General features: G+C 44.5%; 1 protein-coding gene across 4 annotated transcripts in view; it reads right to left on the bottom strand.

Annotated features, from left to right (window-relative positions):
* Positions 1 to 2,609: 2,609 nt before the first annotated feature.
* LOC119168521 (protein-cysteine N-palmitoyltransferase Rasp) overlaps positions 2,610 to 20,718 on the bottom strand; it is a 68,372-nt gene continuing 50,263 nt past the window's right edge. For 2 of the 4 annotated variants that reach the window (XM_075866250.1, XM_075866247.1), the window contains 4 exons: positions 18,588 to 18,623; positions 14,304 to 14,505; positions 13,098 to 13,242; positions 2,610 to 2,954 (listed from right to left, as the gene is read on the bottom strand). In XM_075866250.1, the coding sequence (XP_075722365.1) occupies positions 2,836 to 2,954; positions 13,098 to 13,242; positions 14,304 to 14,505; positions 18,588 to 18,623 (502 nt within the window). In that variant the 3' untranslated portion in view covers positions 2,610 to 2,835. The remainder of the gene's footprint in view (positions 2,955 to 13,097; positions 13,243 to 14,303; positions 14,506 to 18,587; positions 18,624 to 20,718) is intronic. The other 2 variants (XM_075866249.1, XM_075866248.1) reach the window with 2 other exon arrangements.

The raw sequence follows: 20,718 nt of genomic DNA on the forward strand, positions 1-20,718 counted from the left end.
AGGGAACAGACGTTGCCTTCAATGAATGACACATTTGAAGCATTTATTCATTCAATCATAATTTATTTCACGCCACAAACAGTTTATCCTATATTTTTCATGCCACCGGCAACGGCAATATCTACAAATACCAGGATGATCGGGACTATCGGAATGGCGAAGAATGGACCAAAGACTGGCGCCCACCAGTCGCAACTTTTGTCGCGCTCCTGCGCTGCCATCTGCGGCCGCCAGACTGCTGCGGTAGCCGCGCGGCTAGACGTAGCAAGTTGGATGCCCATGCGGCGTGCGAATCATCGCCGCATGAGGTTAGAACGTGTAGGACGTCTGCCGGATGCGGCTGTTGGGGCGAAGAGCCATACAGCAAATCGCACCCATATTCACAAAATGTGTCCATTACTTTGGTAATCATTTGGCAGCAAAAATTTTCAAGAAGAAATAACGAATAAGGTTACGCTACTCGTGTAAAGCTTAAGAAACAACCAAGCTGGTGAATATTATGTGCTCAACGCGGGTGTGCTCAACGCGGGCTAATGTTAGACCTTTCCTTGGCGTAGACGGAGTAGAGTGAAGTCACAGATGGTTCCAGACCATGCCAGAATGTTCATACTCCAATGTCAAAAACTAATGTTTAAACCTGGTAAAGGCACATACAGTAGAAGTGCGGGTGTTTTATCGACTGTACTCGGCCTGCACCACAAGGAGCACACTCACACCATCAACCTTGAAGATGCTAGACCCTGTACACCATCTAGGCATCCTCCTTTCAACGGGTGCTTTTCGAACTAGTACCATGAAAAGCCTGTACGCTAAATCAAACTATTGGTTGCTCCATCTGCAGGGATGTTACATTTATTTTGTGTACTACCTAAAGGTTAGCGCAGACAAGGAATATTCTACTCAACCCACAATTAATGATCTATCCAATTCCACCTTGTTGAACAACCGTCCTTCACTAAGACAGCCCTACTCACTCCTTGTGTGGAGCCTCGCCGAGGAAACAGGCGTGCCACTTCTAGAACATCGTTCGATGTCTCCCGCAGCATGTTTGCCGCCGTGGCAGTGGCAGGTTATAGACTTCGACCTATCTTTCGTCAAATTTACTAAACAGGCACCTACAACACATATTCGCATGAATGCAATTGCTCGAACTCCGACACAAGTACACACATCCGGAATTACTTAAAGATGTGTCAAAGTATTACACTGGTGTTTCTTGTGTACCTGTTGGCCCATCGTTTTCAAACTCCCAAGTACCCTCAAACAAGCATTTTCACCGCAGAAGTCCATGCGATATGCGTGACTGTCCGGTATATGGAGAAATTACAACTACAACGCGTGGTTGTACACACAGATTCGCTGAGCGTCGTAACAGCTTTGAAAACACTCAAAAGACACAAAAATCTTGTCTATGTGTCGCTTTACTCTCTTTTGAGCGCGATATATGCCCTCAAACGACATGCCGTATTGTGCTGGGTGCCAGGGCACCGCGAGATCGCTGGAAACACGCTGGGGGACCAACTAGCTGCGTCTGCGCACGATCACGTACCCGTCAGTACATCCATGACTGTCCCTGCACTTGACATGAAACCTTTCCCACGACGGGAGCTAATGCTGGCAGCACCTATGAGATAAGCAAGCAGACGACAAACTACACGTTGTCAAACCCATACTTGGACATTGGTCACCAGTATCCAGATCACGCTACCCGCAAGTAACGCTTACGAGGCTAGCTATAGAACACACTTTACACATTCATACCTTTTGCCTGGTGGTGACCAACCCATATTTGAGAGGTGTGGAGATCCACTTACGGTTCTTCACGCCCTATTTCAGTGTAGTAATTTGTATTCTCTAAGCGAAAAGCACTTTTTATTGCCATACCAACAGAAGCTCCCACTACATCCTGTCATGCTCGTCCGTAGGGATCAGCGTTTTAAACTTCAATCGCTTTTTACGTTTTTAGAAGATGTATATAGTTTTCGCCCCACGTCTTGAGGAAACCCGTAACTCAACCTCTGTACAATGGTCGCGGCCCCACCGACATTCTCATTCATTTCGGGTTCAAACGTTTGACGTCACCGCCATGATCTTAATATCTTTGAGTTTTACCCCGCCTCCGAGCGCTGAATTTTAAGCCTCTTTACAGCCACGCAACAGTGTCATTGTTCATATCCCGTTCATGTCACTTCAATTACGTACCATTGCTTTTCGCTCATCATTGTTCATGGCGCTCTTTTATCAAGCATGGTCCTTGCGCCATAAATAAAAACCCACATATCGTCATCATAACAACGATCACACTCGGTGCAGCGACTGCGTGAACTGTGTCCCACTGTGGGTATGGCTTGGCTGTGCCTGATCCTCGGTGCATGAGCGGCTAGGTGAGGTCAAGCCAGCTGGTGCGCAGCTGTGGCATTGTTATTCCTAGGTGGTCGCGAGAAATATTTATTTCAGCTATTTGCATGCGTGACATAGGTGTGGCCTATGTGACAATTTTCGCCGACAAGTACGTCCCTCAATCATTGTCTTGTTAATGAGTGTAGCGACTTCCCCGAAGTGATCATGCGTATATCAGACCATCTGATCTCGAATCGATACAAAGAAGCTTGAGACAATAAGAGTGTTTAATGTATAATAAGCTTAGTGTTTTGTTTCTATTTGTTTCCAATAGGGCACAGAATTGGCAAAAGTTGGTTGCGTCTTGAAGTAGAGATACCATGTCAAAAAGGGGTAAGAGAAAAAAAAATAAAGATAAAAAATTGGAACAAAAATGGTTTAAGAAGCGATGGATGAGATTCGAGATTGTTTTGCAACTTCTTGTGGTGTGGCGGTTCACGGCGCAGAACGAATCTGTTTGGAGTTTGCCGACGCTTCCCATTCGGCCACGTCCAGGGAAACATGGCAGCCACTGTAGATGACCACCAACACTGGAACCACGGGGAAAGGAAAGCCTGAAAGTTAAGCACAATATAATTCACTGGGAAAGAGATTGCATTCGGCAAACTTACAACAGGAACAATCATGACACAGATAAACAACTCGAAGTGATTGCTATGGGCATGGTGATAGCGTTAGTTCACCGTTAGTTCTAGTTACCCAGAATGCTCCTTTAAGTGCGTGGCTCCTCTGTGTACCATCCCTGCGGATTGTTGTATTGTGTTTTTTATCGTCTTTTTTTGTTGTGTTACTGTGTAGACGTATTTCTTATCTCCGTAAGCTAAAACAGTGGTCCGCACCACTTCGTGCTGTTTCGTTCTGCATTCCGTGTCATTTTTTGGTGTTAGGATTGCTATTTATGAATCGCTTACAGGCACACACCCCACTTACCATAAAAGTCATTTGCTTTTTGGAAAAGCTAACAGAACAGAAGAAAAGCCCGGTAAGAGCATCATTTGGGAGTTGTCTGCGCAAGCGTAATTTTATTTATTGTAAATTGAAGCCTTATCTAGAGCTTTGTCTTCGTGCAACATTGGCATGGCGTCTGGTGGGAGTTTTTTAGCGTTTGGTAGAATCTGGAACGGCCCCATGCGTGGCACGTTCCCGTAATAATCGATGAATATATTTGACAGCGAACTTTCGCGCAGTCTAAATTTTTCTGACAGGTATGTCAGCAATACATCTTGTCATAGAAAATGCTTTTACTCGAATGCTGTTAAATTTAATCGAGCCCTCACAGGAGGTGTTTTCGTTTTACATTTGCTTTGCACAGCTGTTGTGAGGTTTTCAAATAGTTCATTAAATTCATGATTCAAGAGCCTATGTTCGTAACCAGTAGTTAAGACCTTTTGCTTTTAAACGTGGAAGTCAAACTTCAATCTAACAGCCGCCAAGAAAATTCACTGTGGTTTAACAACTTATGTTTTTACTGGAATCGCCTTTTAACGTGTAATAGGGGCTGATGAACACAAAGGTTTCCTGTAGAGACAGCATATGATTGCTTAAGTGCGTAAAAAAATAACTCCATTTCATACTACCGTATTTTCGTGCTACAAAAGCAGAAACAATTTGTCTTATTATCTCTACGCGCGTGTCTAAACATGCGCATAGAGATATTAAGACAAACGCTTTAGATGCCTCATGAGACGCGAAAAGTGGCAGTTGACGTCGACGTGCTGCTGCGTAGGTAATAAGAGGGATGAAAATAAATCAACACGATGTCTTATCTATCGCTTTCTAAAGAAAAAAAAACTAGAGGGCACTCCGGCGCTACCGTGGGAATCACGGATCTTGACGGCTTCCCACGCATTTGTGGCTTTAATTATCAGTGTGTTTTAATTTTGGTTTAAATAAATGTACGCATTATTGTGGAGTTTGTGGCCGTTATTGAATTAGTAAGCGTAAGCAGTTAAGGTGGTGAAGCGTAACTGCTGAACGTTTGCTGATTCTCGTCTGGTGACAAAGTGGTTCCTGGCCAGGCGAGACCAAACGGTGCCCGAAAAAGAAAGATTAGACAAATCTGTGTGCTACCCATCGTTCCCGTGCTGCCTGAAACGCCATGCGTTGCAGCTCCCATAGACACACTAGAGGCCGCATATACACTAGAGGTCCCATATACACTGGAGCTAGAGTGTATATGGGACATTTAGTGTATATGCGGCCTCTAGTGTATATTTGTAGCAATATTTATAGTCTTGACGTCACCATGTGAAGCCATGATGACGTCAAAAATAGGCAAATCATCACTTGAGGTCTTTCCGACGTCATCGTGATCTAACGCCTCAAGTTCACGTCAATACACGACAACGCAGGCAGCAGACCACTGAAGCAGCACAAAACCATGCATAAAGCTTTAGGTGGGCGGCGGGCCATGTTAATACATAGGCTTAGGAGGAAGAAAAAAAATGCTTCTCAATTTTGAGCTGCCTCAGGTAAAAGTATTACGAACCCCGCGTGTACTTATTGGGAACTCTGTCAATTTTTGATATTCACTGATTTTAATATTTTTATCTATTCATTTATTTATTTTTGCATACTGCCAGTCCCGATGGGGAATATTTCAGGAGGGCGACCAAAATACAAAATAAATAGACCTAAACAACCCAAATAATCAATAGATACACTTGCACTTACATGCGGAAATGTGTGACTACGGACGTTCTCTAATGTAACATGAAGACTATGAAATCACAACCTATGTAAAAAAATGTGAATGGTATACATGAAGATAATATTATTCGCATTCTTCTGATAAACATTGCATTATCAGAAAGCATCTATGAACTGCGCAAGCGAAAAAAAAAGTATAGGAAAAACATCATTTCAGCTATGAGTGGCACGAGTATGGTTTTCCTGTAAAGCTAAAAAAGTATTCTAATCTTTACTAGTAGTCATACAAGCAGGTAATCTATTCCCCTCTTTAATTGACTGTAGGAAAAAGGAATACTTGAATCAGTTGGTGTTGAAACAGTATTCCTGTAATGTTAGTGGATGTTTGTGGCGTGACTGTCTGGTTTCTGAAATAGATATGAATTTAGAGCTGTTGATGCTTAACTACGTATGAATAAGCTGGAAGAGCATTTTTAGGCGTGCGAGTGACAGTAACTAAGCTCTTGCGATTAGGTCAGTGGGTGAATCAAGCAAACTGTATTTATTGCACGTAAATTGAACTGCTTTCTTTTGTACACATTTTAGCTTTTTAATTACGTTATTTGTGGTCGGGAACCGCACTAAGTTAGCGTATTCTAATAATAGGCGATACATGGTTTTAGAGGCTAAGAGTTTTGTTTGAGGTGGTGCAGAACGTGGTCGTCTTTTTAGGAAAAATAATTTTTTTGAGGCTGAAGATGTAACGTAGTTAACGTGCGCCTCCTATCTAAGGTCCATGAAAATCACTAGTCCTAGGTACTTATGCTGTTTTGGGGAAGTTCGGGATGTGTCGTCAATAGTGTAGTCAAAATATGATATTCCTAACAAGGCTGATTTTATAACGTTTACGGTCATCTGCCATGTCGTGCACCAATTAGACACTGATAAAACGGCATTGCTTAACTAATATGGTCCGAAGGAGAGTCAATTTTTTAATAAATGATGCAATAGTCCGCGAAAATGTTGCTTTTCGTTCCAATAGACTGCGGAAATCTTTAATAAAATTAAGATATAGAATAGGGGCTAAAACGCTGCCCGGCGGTACACCTGACATTACTTCTGTTAGTTCTGATGTTTCCTGGTTTATTTTTACAAACTGCGTTGGCTTGGTCAAATATGCGGCAATCAATTTTGTGATTGGTCCTTCACTTATTGTCGCCAGTAGTTCATTAGCTTTTGATGCAGAACCCGGACGAACGCTTTTGAAAGTCGAGCGAAATAAGGTCGATCTTCTTTTGACGGTCAATGGTCGATGGCAGTTAGTGTATTAATTTGGTTAGTTGCGTAACGGTGGATAGACCTTTTCGATATCCGTGCTGAAATAGTGAGAAAACGTGCTTGCTTTCTAGGTAAGTGATGATATGCTTAAGAATAATGGATTGTACTGTTTTTCAAACTGTGCTTGTCAAGGATATAACGTTTGACACGTGTTCTTATGACATGTGACATATGTGCCAAATTATACAATGAAAATCATTTAGTTAAGAAAACAATTTAAAAGTTGGCAGCGGTTTATAGAAATACACTTTTAAACGTGCGCTACCCTGCGTATGTGACGCGAGTGCTAACTCTTTTACAAAACCCCGCGTTGTCCAGCAGATGGTTCTGCGCGTGCTTTTTTCTACGAGGTTATGAGGACGCGAGCACAGTTAAGTTTAGTTAGTTGCGTACAGCGTGTTAGTCGTCGTTGACGTCGGGTCTTGCACTAAGCAACCAGAATATTCGGCAACGAGGATATCGATTGGCGGACGTCAAATGCGTCACGCGCCGGCAGGTCTAAATTAAAAGGCAATGCTTCCACGCTCAAGTAGCTGCAACTATCGCTGAACTTGTCACCAAGTTCAGACGAGCTGGTACCGCTTGAGTTCACGTTGAATGACATAGCTATTTTGCTTTTCGCGCGTCAGTAAACGCATGCACGTGAGCTATGTTTACACCATGCATGGCCAGCGGCGGTGGTGTGTAGCGGATTCCATGACGTTTCGAGTACAGATTTTGTGTTGTCGTCTGATACCCGCCATGAAGGACGAAGCTGCTCTCCATTTCAGTTTCTGCTCTGGCTCATCATTCATTGCATAATTAAAAATACTGACGAGCTGTCTGCACAAAATAAATCGCCATAGCTGTTGCAAACCTGTCAATAATATTGGAAGACGGCATTATCTTAATATGGTTGAAAATGCTCCCGAGTTCTCCTTTAAAGACGCGCACAACAAATTCTTGCCATGATACTTTACCTTAGCAGTACTAGCAACGAGTCAGACGCTTGTTTCTGTTTCGAATGCTTCCATCGTTCTAAATAATAAAGAAAAGTTTCTCTACAAAGTAAATCTGCTACAAAATTAATGATTCTTGTTAAAGTTGAGAAATACGCTCAATACATTTTATATCGGACCATAAGTTTTATGGCAATAAGGGCCAACTTACTGTCAGGATAACTTGAGAAAATTAATTGAATGAATTTATTGAAAGGCAGGATTTTTTGTGAGCGGCTGGGATCGTCGTGTAACCAGGCGCAGCACGTATCAACCATGCTCTCCTTTGTAAATGACTTCTGAGAGTCCCATTGGGCAGCCTAACAAAATAGAAAGCTAACAGAAGTAGTACGCCAGGGCAAAGAACTCTACGGACTCTCCCCCCCCCCCCCCCCAATCAATATGCCAGATTATTGGCGTCACCCATTGGGGTATTCAGAGTGATGCACGAACTCGGCGCCGGAGCACTCCACTCTGGCGGAAGGCAACGGAAGGGAATCTACTAAATGGAACAAACGCGCTCCCTCTGGAGCAAATGGCAGGCTTAAAATGGAACGCGATGCGCGCATCTCTATTCTTGCTTGAGTGGGCATGCTGGGCACTGCGACGCTTCGCTAGCAAAACGTTATGTCCGATGGGAGGCGCAACTGACGCGACCGGCGTTGGTTAGCGCGCCCAAAGTTGGCACCGTTTCAAGAAACGGGGCACTTGCGACTTCCGGCCGAATTCACCGATTTTTGCGGAGTAGAAAACGTTGCTCCGTGGTGTGGATCTTGCGACAGAGCTGCTCTAAATCTGCCAATAGAACGGAAAGGGAGCTCTCTCAATCCGTCAATGAAACAGACTTGCTCCGCATTGAGCAGAAGAAAGTATTACCGGAAGTGCTCCAAATATGCCAATGAATGGCATCATATAATAAAGGCTCCGTCACGGTGGTCTAGTGGCTAAAGTACTCGGCTGCGGACCCGCAGGTCGTGGGATCAAATCCCGGCTGTTGCGGCTGCATTTCCGATGGAGGCAGAAATGATGTAGGCCCGTGTACTCGGATTTGGGTGCACGTTAAAGAACCCCAGGTGTTCGAAATTTCCGGAGCCCTCCACTACGGCGTCTCTCATAATCATGTGGTGGTTTTGGGACGTTAAATCCCACAAATCAATCATCATATATTAAATGTTATTCCTTTCTCATTTTTTCTCTCGTTTGTAGAGAGTTTCAAGATTGCAAGCGTAGTGCCCCCCTAAAAATTCCGGTCACCTCATTTACCAGCTAGTAAAGTCGAAACTGATAAGACGTTTTCACATTTTTTCAAGGGTAAGGAAAATCTCTTATTAGTTTTTCAGATAGAAAGAACGTGCGTAATCATCAAGGCGATCTCTTGTAGTTTTGGGCCGTTAAACCCCACAAACCAATCATCAAATCAATCTCTTGTAGTTTTTATGTAGCCCAAAAGAATATTTATTTGAATATATTTTGCCAAATGATGAAGGCAAAGAGCAAAAATCAGCGGGCTATTTTTTAACACTCTTCTTGCCCAGCTATGCTATTCAGGCACATCGGTGGACGAAACCGAAAGTCATCAAGGGTCTGTGTTTGTAAACAGTGAAAGGGTCTATAACACGTGAACTCTGACGTGCGAGTGCTACTACCAGCTACGTTAAGTCAGTGATTATGGTTACTCCGAAATTCCGAGCTATTTAACCACTTCATCTGTGAAATTAAACAGTTTGAAGTGGCATTTCGAATAAAAGATGCGTAGCAGTATAGAGTTTTTTGTAAATTCTGACAGGCTGAAGTCACTTCGCTGCCTTGGGAGAATTATAATAAAATGTTTGTCTGGGCATAAACTCGAGGTGGTAGTTCTTTTCTAAACAATTTAAAGAATGCAAAACAAAACGACTTTTGAGCACTTTTCGCCGCTTCGTTCGTAACCTATGTGATTCTTAAAAAGAATATAAGAAAAAGTGCGCCCTGTAACTGTCTGCATCAGAATGCGACACCTCAACAGTAGCTCACGAGGGATGGGGATAAGGAGGGATTAAAAAGATAGGAATAAAGGTAGAGATATAGAGAGGGGGAGAAGAGAGCGAGGCTCAGGGACAGCGAACGACGGAAAACGACGGAAGTAAAGAGGAGATAGGAAAGATGGACATGCTCGCAGGAGTCACAGGATGGGGCACCACTCGGCGAGAGCTCTTGTCGGCTGCAGGAGAGGGCGTAGAGCGAGCCAGTCGGCCAGAGCTGCGCTGTCAACGGAGATCGCGGGGGCAAAACCGGTCGGCACGAAATCCAGAGAGCGAGTCCCGTTCGTAACTTCCTTAAGCTGGGTTGTTTTGTCGTTATGTATTTCTCATATTAAATTGGGATGGCTTTGAGGTTTCCCTTATAGTAGAGTACCAAGTACTTTAAACCGTTAAACAATTCTTCTAAACATTTTTTGTCAACAGGACCTGATCAAGTGTGAGGCCCATGAGACGGCTTTATGCTCTCGCATAGTAGAGTACCTAGTACTGAAGCTCGTTAATAATTGTTACTAAACACAGCTTTCATAACCAGTCCTTCGAGTGTAATTTTTGTCAATGCGGCGTCAAGCGTGAGCACCAAGGGACGGCTTTTAGCTCTCCCATAGTAGACTACCAAATACTTTCAGTCGTTAATCACTTTTTCTAAACACGCAGATTCGTGGCAATTGTTTCTGCGGCAGGTTGCCTTCGGCACGGTTACCCATGTCGTTAGCTGCATACCCCGCGTTACAGTTTTATTAGGTGGCATGGATCTGGTAACTGGGACAGCTGATTGCTCTTCTGTACTGGAGTAGCGAGTGATGGAAAGTGAAATGATAGGTGCAACCTCAAGAGCAGAGTGGATCATGGAACATACAGGGATTAAGGATATAAAAATTGTAATCAAGAAGAGGGAATTGACATGGGCTGGGCATGGAGCACGTAGGCAGGATAACCGCTGGTCATCAAGGGTAACTGACTGGATTCCCAGAGAAGGCAAGCGGGTTAGGGGGTGACAAAAAGTTAGGTGGGCAGATTAGATTGAGAAGTTAGCGGGTATAAAGTAGCAGCAACCCCAATTGACTGGCGGAACATGGGGGAGGGCTTTGTCCTGCAGTGGACGTAGTCATGTTGGTCGTGATGATGACGAGTAGAGTACACCGTATTCTAAATCGTCAAACATTTCCTTTAAACAAAGATTATTAAAGTTACTATGATTCAGCTCTTTAGCGAACAGATAGAAACGTAGGGCGAAGAAGCCTTCATTAAAAGGTGGCATACATGATTTAGTGGGGTTAGGAATGGGCATCTTGATTTTACTCTGCTATCGTTTTAAAAGGCACTGGCAAGTAAAAAAATGGCGTCTTTTTCACAAATGGCATGCGATTATGTTCCAATTTAGTGGTTGTTGTGTTTACTTTCCTCTTTGTTTCCGCCAGTGATCTGTGAGAGTACTGCAGCGCTGTAAGCTACATCGTGTCTCTGGTCTCTTGTTTGTACGTACTACTGAAGTGGTTTTGTCGCACTGAACAGTTATACCAACCTGAAGTGCTCTTACCGGTATGCAACAAAGTTTTCTGTTTAAATTTGAAAGACGACAGTTTTTCTAGGTGTACTTCAACGCAAGAATCTTGGTCTGTCTGTTGGTACCTGTTCAACAGTTGTGTGACTCGGTGAAAGTTTAACCCTTGCTCAACGCCCCCCCCCCCCCATCTTGATCTGGTGGCTGTCTTCATACTTGTGAACATTGCTAATCATAAAGCAAAAATTACGCATATCTGAGGTGCAACATGCCCCGTCGCGGTGATCTAGTGGCTAAAGTACTCGGCTGCTGACCCGCAGGTCTTGGAATCGAATCCCGGCTGTGGCGGCTGCATTTCCGATGGAAGCGGAAATGGCTTAGGCCCGTACTCAGATTTGGGTGCACGGTAAAGAACCCCAGGTGGTCAAAATTTTCAGAGCGCTCCACTACGGCGTCCCTCATAATCATATGGTGGTTTTGGGACGTTAAACCCCGCATATCAAATCAAATAATTATGAGACCTAGTATTCAGCGTATCACGGTATACGAAAGTAGGCATTATATTTATTTCACAGATGATCATTGCACACATAAAGGCCCCCAAAAGCGAACAGTAATTTTTAATGAGTAGTGGCCTTGCCTGAAAACGCTGCTACTTGTCATGATTAAAAATGCGGACAACTATGGCGTTAACTTATGTAGAAGTGGCCACCGGTGACATCTACCGCTCGGAAACCTACTGGCAGCTGCTTACAAGTCTGAGGGCTCATTCGTTGCGGCAACTCGCACCGGTCATTGGTAAATTAGTGACTGGCAGCCGTAAAGCCGAAGAATCGTCGTTTGGACGAATGGGGTGCTATTAAACACGTCGAGTGGATTTGGCGCGATGCAACGAGGACAACAGTAATCGTGCTGACCCAACTCAACGTGTTTTATTGCAAAGAGACTCGAGGCAACCGATGATCACACTTGAGTGCGACCTCCGCAGCGAATTGGCGTCTGCCCGCAAGGCCGTTGCATGTCAAATAAGGCTGAGGTTCTGTTACTGCACGTATGATAGACTCAGAAGTTTGTCACTGAAGTCACGTGACTGAAAATTCGAACAGCGAAATGCCCCACAGCACTCGATTTGCGTCTGAAGCGGCCATCTGTGACTAGTGGCTTCGCGACTGTCTGTCTGTCTGTCTGCCTGCCTGTCTGTCTGTCTGTCTGTCTGTCTGTCTGTCTGTCTGTCTGTCTGTCTGTCTGTCTGTCTGTCTGTCTGTCTGTCTGTCTGTCCATTTGCCCGTTTGTCCGTCTTTACTGATACCTCAAACGGCACCAAACGGCCAAACCCATGCGCAGCGCCCACCAATATTGCCCAAGATTCATCGTTCATACTTGTGCGATTGTCAATTAAAAAGCAATCATTGCGCATATCTGAGGCACCATAACAACAAGTCGATGCTTTGTATGTGTGCCTTTATACTAGAGAAGGCCCACACTTGATTCTAAGGACCGTAGTGTTTACCACGCTGCACTGCCAGTGCAACGCGATGCTCAAAAAGGTAAGTGCTTCCAACGCTTTGCTAAGACGACATGGTGGTGACACCTGCCCGTCGCTTTGCGTTCTACACCTTATCACCTCCGAGACAAGCGCACATCCTTCTGCGTGGGCGCACACGCCTTCCTTCGTTTTTGAACTGCCAGACGGCACTCCTGTCTAACGTGCCTCGATACGCTCGTTCGTCTCCGCTACACACTCATGGCACTAACGCAGTGCCTCCAGAATACCATTCACCAATTTTCTTGCACAGAACATCAAATGAACATTTTGTTCAATCTCTTCAGACACAAGACTATCCTCTTTCGATGAAATATGCAGTGTAACATGCAGATTTGGGGCTAATTTGTTTCAACGAGTTCTGGTCGCGCGGCACACGTAGGCTACTTCCGTTCCGCTGTACTGTTTTCTCGGAGTGGACAAAAATACTAGAGCATATAATGCAACAGTGTGATGATAGCGCTCCGAGAACCCTCATTCTTCGAGCTTTATATGAACGTCGACTTACGGCTGCCTCTTGCTGTCCACCTAGGCCAAACCAGTGCCTCCGGCACATCACGTCTACTTACATGTAACTGGCGTAATCAAACTTTCGACGTCTTGCTCGGGACGGTCACACGGGTGAGCAGTGCAAAAAGCAACGCGCTGCAGGGTACAAACATCAGGTGGTGGGGTGCTAAAATACTTGCCGGTTAAAATCCTTTTACAGATGACGAAGCACACGTCCACTTCAGCCAGATGAAAGATGCAGGCGCACATTGTGAGCACGAAATGCGGAGAGCCTAGCAAGCACTTGGCCATTCTCATCCGCTCAGGTGACGCTAAGAAGCGGCCCTGTGGTGGGAGCGAAGACACAAAAGAATTGAATAAAAGAGATAAAGGCGGTGAATCGGAAGCGAGAACTAAAGAAAAAATTACCACGCAAGGCCGGTACTCTTTTCTTGAAACACAGACTTTGCCTAATGCACAACCGTGTGTATTTCATTTGCGTAATAAATGTGTTCTCCTAGACGGGCGATGTGTATGAAGTGAAGCAGTGCCTTGCGGAATCTGCTATCACGTGTCCAGTGGACATGGCTAGTTGTGTGACTGTTCCAAATCACAAAAGAAATAATGCGACCAGTTTCACTCCGTGGAGATCAAGGCCCAGAATTGTCTCTGGAGCTTCGTCCGAAGGATGTCTTTGGCGAAGCGGGGGTCCTTTATGGCTCTGGCGGCGTGCGTTGAGAAAAAAAAAAAACGCTTTTCTGGATCTTTAACTTGGGCAACACTTCCAAACTCCCAGTAAACGATCTCTCCAATTATCAACGTCCCCTTAAAGTTTACGCCTTTTTTTCATATGAGAGAGTTAAGCTCTGCATCCGCATTGGTATTGTAGTTCATTTATTGTATACGTCTCTTGTTTGCTACACTGAAACACCAACGCTCTTAATTGAACGAGAATCTATCGCACAGCTCTTACGCCATTCGCGTGTGTGGGTATGAAAGGCAGCGTACAGGCTTAACAGCAGTACGTGGCAGTACGCTAGTTTAGTGGTTATGGTGGCCGACTAGCGACTCGAGGGCTGCAGATCGAATCTCGGTCGTGGTGGTCACATTTTGGATGGAGGTGAAAGTGCCTGAGACCCGTATACATAAATTTCAGCGCACGAGGAAGAGTCAGGTGATATAAATATTCGTGACCCTCCACTGCGATGCCCCTACTAATCATATCCTTGTTTTAAGGGCGTTAAACCCCAGTAATTAACCATAACTGCACTAGGATAGCGCAGTGATTTGATGGGACACTTGGGAAATACTCATATACATGTACGATGTGTTTTGTGCGAATCTTTTCTGTGTGTACATTCGAACATGTCTGGTCACCAACTGTAGCAAGCGTAGCAGGATCGTACCTCAAACTTCTTGACGGGTGTCCACTTTCGGATCTCGATGGCGATCACTTCCAGGGCGACGCCCAACGCACTCAGCGCGCACCAGACGGCGCTGTTTGACTCGTAACAGTGCCAGGTGATGGTGAAGGAGAAAGCGACAGCAGTACCCACGACCCTCCGGGAGGCGGTGCGTTTGCCAGCTAAAACGGGCTCGTAGACGTACCTGTGAATAACATCAGGAGCGTAGTGACGTAATGGGACAAAAAGTAGCAGCTGCTTGTACGAACACAGCCAATGAGCGAAGCTCCCTAGAAGCGGGACAAAAATGACTATGCGCCTCATCTCGGTGCTAGCTTTCATGAGGGCGGCAGGGTAGGGAGAGCGTCTAGTGCGCTCCGTGCACTCACTCGCTGATTGCGCCACGCAGCGGAAGCGCACCTGTTATATTGCTCGGCGCAGGGAGCTTCGACGGCGACGGTGGAGTGTGGCCCTAACGAGCTTTGGTTATAATAAAAGACTCACAGTAATTTATCCCGTGGCACACCAAACGAGGTATGCAAGTGATTAATTTCGCTGCCCTTCCCCCACATTAGTGATGTGTGAATGTATTTTTCGTTTTGACACGCTAGCGCTAAAAAGCTCGTTTTGCAGGTATTCTGGCATCAGCGTCGTTGGTTGTGAGCGAAAAATGGTGATCGTGTGGGTGACCAAAACAAAGACAAAGATGCAAATAATTAAAATAATGAGAAATTGCGGGTCCGAGAGAGATATCCACTCCGGTTTGTTTTTGTGTGTTCTAGCATACAGCCACACGTCTCCTTGTGAATACAGTAAAAAGAACTTTCTCTGCTTGAAAATACAGTGAAAGTAACTTTCATGGTTTTCAATCACACGCATCCTGTATACATGCTTCACATTAGAACATGTCATATTGCAGTATAGTGTTAGAAGCGTATGTTGCCATCGCGCTTCAGAACATGTGATTATCCTATGAGATCATTGTTTGAAGCAGGCCACCTATTACTAAGGCATAAGTTATTTCGCCTGTTTCTTTAAGGACACGTAGCGGGATGAACGTGTGCCGCTATATGTAAGAAGCAAGTGCGAAAAGATTTCATAGACCGATTGTTTGAAGTACGCAATAGCGAGAGGATATGGTTATCGCGTTCATCTCTGAAAGACGAAAGTAAGGGTCGCTCAATTTTTTTTGTGATAGGCTTATATGATGCTTGCTTCAATGTGCGTGCCACCTACGTGCAAAAATACCTATACTTGAGTGCGTCTGATAGGCAGTAAGGAAGGAACAGGAGAAAAAGGAAAAGCAGTGATGTCAACCAGTCTAAGTTGACTGGTAGCTACCCTACAGAGTGTAAAGGGGTAGCGGAACATCAAAGTTGAAGAAAACGAACAAGGAGAGAGCCCGCACATAAAACTGTATTTTGCAGTAACTATAGCAGAGCAAGTATACAATCGCTGGTGCAAGTCTGTTGCCTGGAAGAAATTGACCACCACCTTCACCGCCTTCACCCACGATGTCCTCTCAGGTCGACATTTCACAATTGTTTCTGCCGTCACAAGTATCTGATATATCCCAACAAGAGCGGATGCTGGAGACGTCCTCGATGTACGGTAACGAGGACAGTCGCAGAAGGTGTGCTCTAATGTTTTTTTGCTACCACAGGTGTCGCAACAAAGGCTTGTCAGCTGTTCCAATCCTGAAGGAGGATGGCTTCATGAAGGGCCACTTTCAGCCATTAACACCAAAGCAGAGTGGCGTCATTTCAGTGATTGTAGCGTTTTAACAATGAAGCCGTCCCTGGTCGAGCCTTTCTGGTCCGGGACTTGTGCTGGTGCTTGTGGGCATAATAAACGGATGTGCGCCAGAGACATTGGCTAAATCTCACTCCCCACTGGTGCACTACAAATTAAAGCAACAGTAAACCCAACAAACGTGGAAAGAATATGTGCCACTCAAGTCTTTGCATCCCATCAAAAAACTATCATAATCATAAACGCCTATGTGTCAAAAAAGTTTTGTAAATACCACTACACAGAACTTCGACTAAAAGGAAGAAGTGGCGTGACTGTTACCGTAGACACACTACCGTCAAGTGATACTTTGTGGTTGTGAAAAGTGAAGGCTGTGCTAACACTTCAAAACTTTACGAAGAGTGCTTAACATGGATCCTTGCTATAGCAGATCAGAGCATCTTCAGCGAAAGCTTCTTTGCACACCTGCCCCGCCGCGGTGGTCTAGTGGCTAAGGTACTCGGCTGCTGACCCGCAGGCCGCGTTATCGAATCCCAGCTGCGGCGGCTGCATTTCCGACGGAGGCGGAAATGTTGTAAGCCCGTCTGCTCAGATTTGGGTGGACGTTAAAGAACCCCAGGTGGTCGAAATTTTCGGAGCGCTCCACTACGGCGTCCCTCATAATTGGAACGTTAAACCCCACATATCAATCAATCTTTGCACACCTGCGTAGACAGTGGCATGTTCAATGAGCAATAAAACATACGATCGCCTCGAAACTTAAGAGAGAGTGCCTTATAAAGAGAAGTCTTAGAACATAAATGAAAGACTTATCTAAACATATCTAAAAGCGCAAGAATACGTTAGGGTGACAAACCACACGCCACCTGCTTCGTTCTTCTATCATTCTCCCCAAAGCGGAGCTCGTGTAATTTTCATTGTAGATAAATGAAAATACTGACATCAGTCGTTAAAAGCCCAGTTCGGTGATAACGTTCCTAAGGGCTTCGACAGCTAGGAGCTAGATGACACAAGGGTCTGTGTGCACTTCATGTCATTTGTGAGTGTTATTTAGGGTGCATATCTGCAGCGTACCGTTTTTCATTCAGCATACCCGTTCAGCTGTTTTCTGCACTTCATATAATGTAATCTTGCACAGTTCATCTACTGGTGGGCCTTTCTAAATGAAATCATTGCCATCTGTAGATCGGGGTACGCCATGTGAGATAACTGTGAAAGAAATAATTGGCGAAGACATTCTTATGCTCTGAATAAACCGTGCGAATGAGGCGTTTTTTTCCTGAAAGAACGAAATGCAGTTTTAAAGAAACTGAGAAAAACGCCCTCTTTTTTTTTACTGGCAATATGGTCGGGCCTGCCCCAACAACTTTTTGCTAGTATTTTTCTATCCCCTAAATACTACAAATTTACAATGTGGCGAAAAGCTACATAGCCCTAACATTGCCCGTACTCAGGAGTAATGTTTTCATTTGAGTCATGCAGAGTCAAACATTTCACTTAGCCGTGAATTATCTCGTAAAATTAGTATAAAACGATCCGAAAGTACGGTATAACCATATTTTGTGATAGAATCAACGTCACTATTGTGCTTCCTATGGTGCCGTGCTTCGTCGCATGGACGTAATGGCGATTACTATCTATTGAAGGCATTGAAAAGTGTGGCAATTCGTTTTCTGCCATGTCGTTTTGGACCACTTCTACTTCGTTAGCGAATAGATAGATGCCCAGTATCTTCATTTCAAGTGTATTTTGTTTTTCAAATATACCCTGTTCGAGCGAGTGGAGGACATAATATTCTAGTGCTGAACTCAAAAATAATGAAGAAGTGGCAAAAAAATTAGGCAAATCTCACGTACCTGAGAGTCAACGATATGAGAAGCATGCGGGGGGGGGGGGGGGGGGACTCTCGAAAGTGTACTCTCAAAAACATAAAGTGAAATAATTGCTCTCACAACAAAAGACATCTGATTCCACTGGACTACAGTTCTCGAAAAAAAAAAAACACATTTTGAAAGCTTTGGTATCGCAGGTTACTTTTTTTACACTAAAGTAACCGAGTGCACTTCTTATCGCTATTAAGCCTGATCGAGATCAAACTTCTCGACTGTCATTGGATCTGCAGCTTTTATAACGGAGCGAATCTGGATTGAAACATTCTATCCGGATGATCGCGGTCAAAAGTGCCCATGTGATAGCGGTATTATTTACATGGTCCAGCCGCAGCAAAACGTAATCATGTTTCGACAAATATCACCGGGGCTCCTAAGTGCGTTGATTTAGGAAGTATTTAACAAAAAATAGGTTCAATCATGACATATTGTTGTTCTATGTACCAACATAACATGCGTGGAGGGCATACAGCTATAGTACTCTGAAACGAATTTTCATATGGGCTGTGCATTTCAGGCCACATGGGAACGCAACATTGCACGCCAGAGCAACACGAGAAGCAATACAAAAATATAAAAAATTGATGTTTTAGAGAAAGTATGAAACAAGCAATATTTAAACAAATTTAAATAGTTGTTTGCGTACCTTCGAATAAGTAGGTGCATGCCTCGGTCAAAGTACCTGCAAAAAATAATGAAGAAAAAGAAATCTGACAGGCTTTCTTACGTTTTCGACTAAAACGACTAGAAGGTGGAAGCCACCTGGTGAGCCCTAAATTCTTATCATTCGGCGGTGTACCCAACACGTGTCTATAAGGCAATGTGTGCGCTACCCACGGGAATAGTTGTGGAAAAACGACACCACAAAGAGAGGCCTTTTTTTTCTTCTCGCGATTGAAGAAATCCATTATTAGACCATTTTCAAAATTGTAAAGTTAGCGTTCCTGCTATGCAGCTTGAATAACTAATGGCAGCTAGTCACTTACTGCAAAGAGCTCGTTTAAGCGCCGTCTGCTTAGGCAATGACGCGAAAATGTACAGTCGGCTCTCTCGACAGAAACTCTCCCAATACACACGCCCCGCCTCGTTCAACTAGGACCGGGGCTCCGCTTGAAGCGTGGGAGGCGTCGCCATTACATGAACAAATAGGCAGTGCATAGAAGCACACTCGCGAATTACTAAAAGTGTCCATAAGAGCACTGCTGTTGCTCTGGTGTTCCTGTATTTGATGAATATATTACGCCTGTTGATAACCAAACATTTATTCTTTTTCGCAGCTTACCTGCAAAAGGCACTTTTTAGGCAACAAACACAGCGAGGCAACACGCACAGTGGAGCTTATGCACACAGCTAGTATCTGCCCGAAGCTGTGCACACACTAGTATGCACCTCTCGGCAACCCTGCACTCGTCTCTGATGTAGGTTCACCTACTGATACTGATGGCTGCCTTATAGTGATAGGGTGCGCATTTGCGAGCCAGGCGTCGTCTCTAAACACTTCGCAAAAAGTTAGCAATGCCTAGCCAAAGTTAGTAAATCTTTTCATTAACCCGCAACACCCAGTAAAAGCATTCTCAACGCTTAGAAAAACTTGGCAATAAACTAGCAATACTTCCAGGGGCCAGGTCCAGCTCGGTGCCAATGAGCTTCGCTGTGTCTTTAACCTTGTCCCGCTAGGGCAAGCTACTTCTTGCTTTTAAATGCATTGGACTGCATAGACACGGCTTACCGCCCCTCCATATATTTTGTGTCAGGTGATCACGCTCAAAATGAAATGGTCAACACAGGCTTAAGAGAAGTCTAGCAAGTCTCAAAACCAGGTAAAGATTACTGAAGATAATAACATAATTACCATGAATAACCAAGAAGCAATCGCAATAGTTGTCTTTAAGTTGTCAAACATCAAATTGCAATAATTATCTTCAAATTCAAACACTAAGCTGACACCCGCGCCACGCCAGAGAGGGCGCTACCGCATCGCCGAGTGTGCAAGTGCTCCCGCCACCGGCGCTTCCCTGGCGCCTGCGTCGCTAAACCATTGGACGCATTGAACTTACAGAATCTTCCTAACGAAATTCCAATCATCCCGGGGAAACCATTCACGTCCATCTCAAGCAATGACGTCATCGGTCGGCGTTTCAGCGAACGAATTGATGAAAACTACGAACAGCAATCGCTTGGTGTTCGGGCAACGCATTTTCTCGGGTTTCACACCGCTGATGGTGAACTTAACTCGCAGTGTAGAACTAGACCAATCGCCACACACGACGTCTTTAAAAGAAAATTTTATAACTCAGATTGAGGTGGTGGCGTTGCACGTGCTAAATCCGGTGCTACAGAAATGCCACTCTTGAAAGTGCGTCCGTCACATGACTAGTTGTCGGCGCATTTTTTTCAAGAAGAGGTGCGTGCTCGATTGTGGGCTTGTCGGTGATCAGCCGTTTTTGATTGGGCAGTTTGATTGTTTATCGAAGTAACGTGTAATTTTACGCTGCTACATTTCGTTGCTGCTCGAATATGTATACATATGCACGACCACTGTTGTTGCTTGTAGAAACTGAAGTGTGGCACTGCTAAGCAGGTGGATGATTGTGTAATTTCTGGCTTGCGAGAAGAAAACGAAGGGTAGCGTTGCGAAGAAAAAAATAGATAAACAAATGAATAAATAATTACTTTAATAAATTAACAAATAAACAAATAAGGCAAGGAAGAAAGAAAGAACTGGGTACCACCGGGAATCCCCCACTCGGTAAGCAATATCTTCGAATTTTTTTTTT

This window comes from Rhipicephalus microplus, chromosome 6 (assembly GCF_043290135.1).
Source record: "Rhipicephalus microplus isolate Deutch F79 chromosome 6, USDA_Rmic, whole genome shotgun sequence".
NCBI lineage: Eukaryota > Metazoa > Arthropoda > Arachnida > Ixodida > Ixodidae > Rhipicephalus > Rhipicephalus microplus.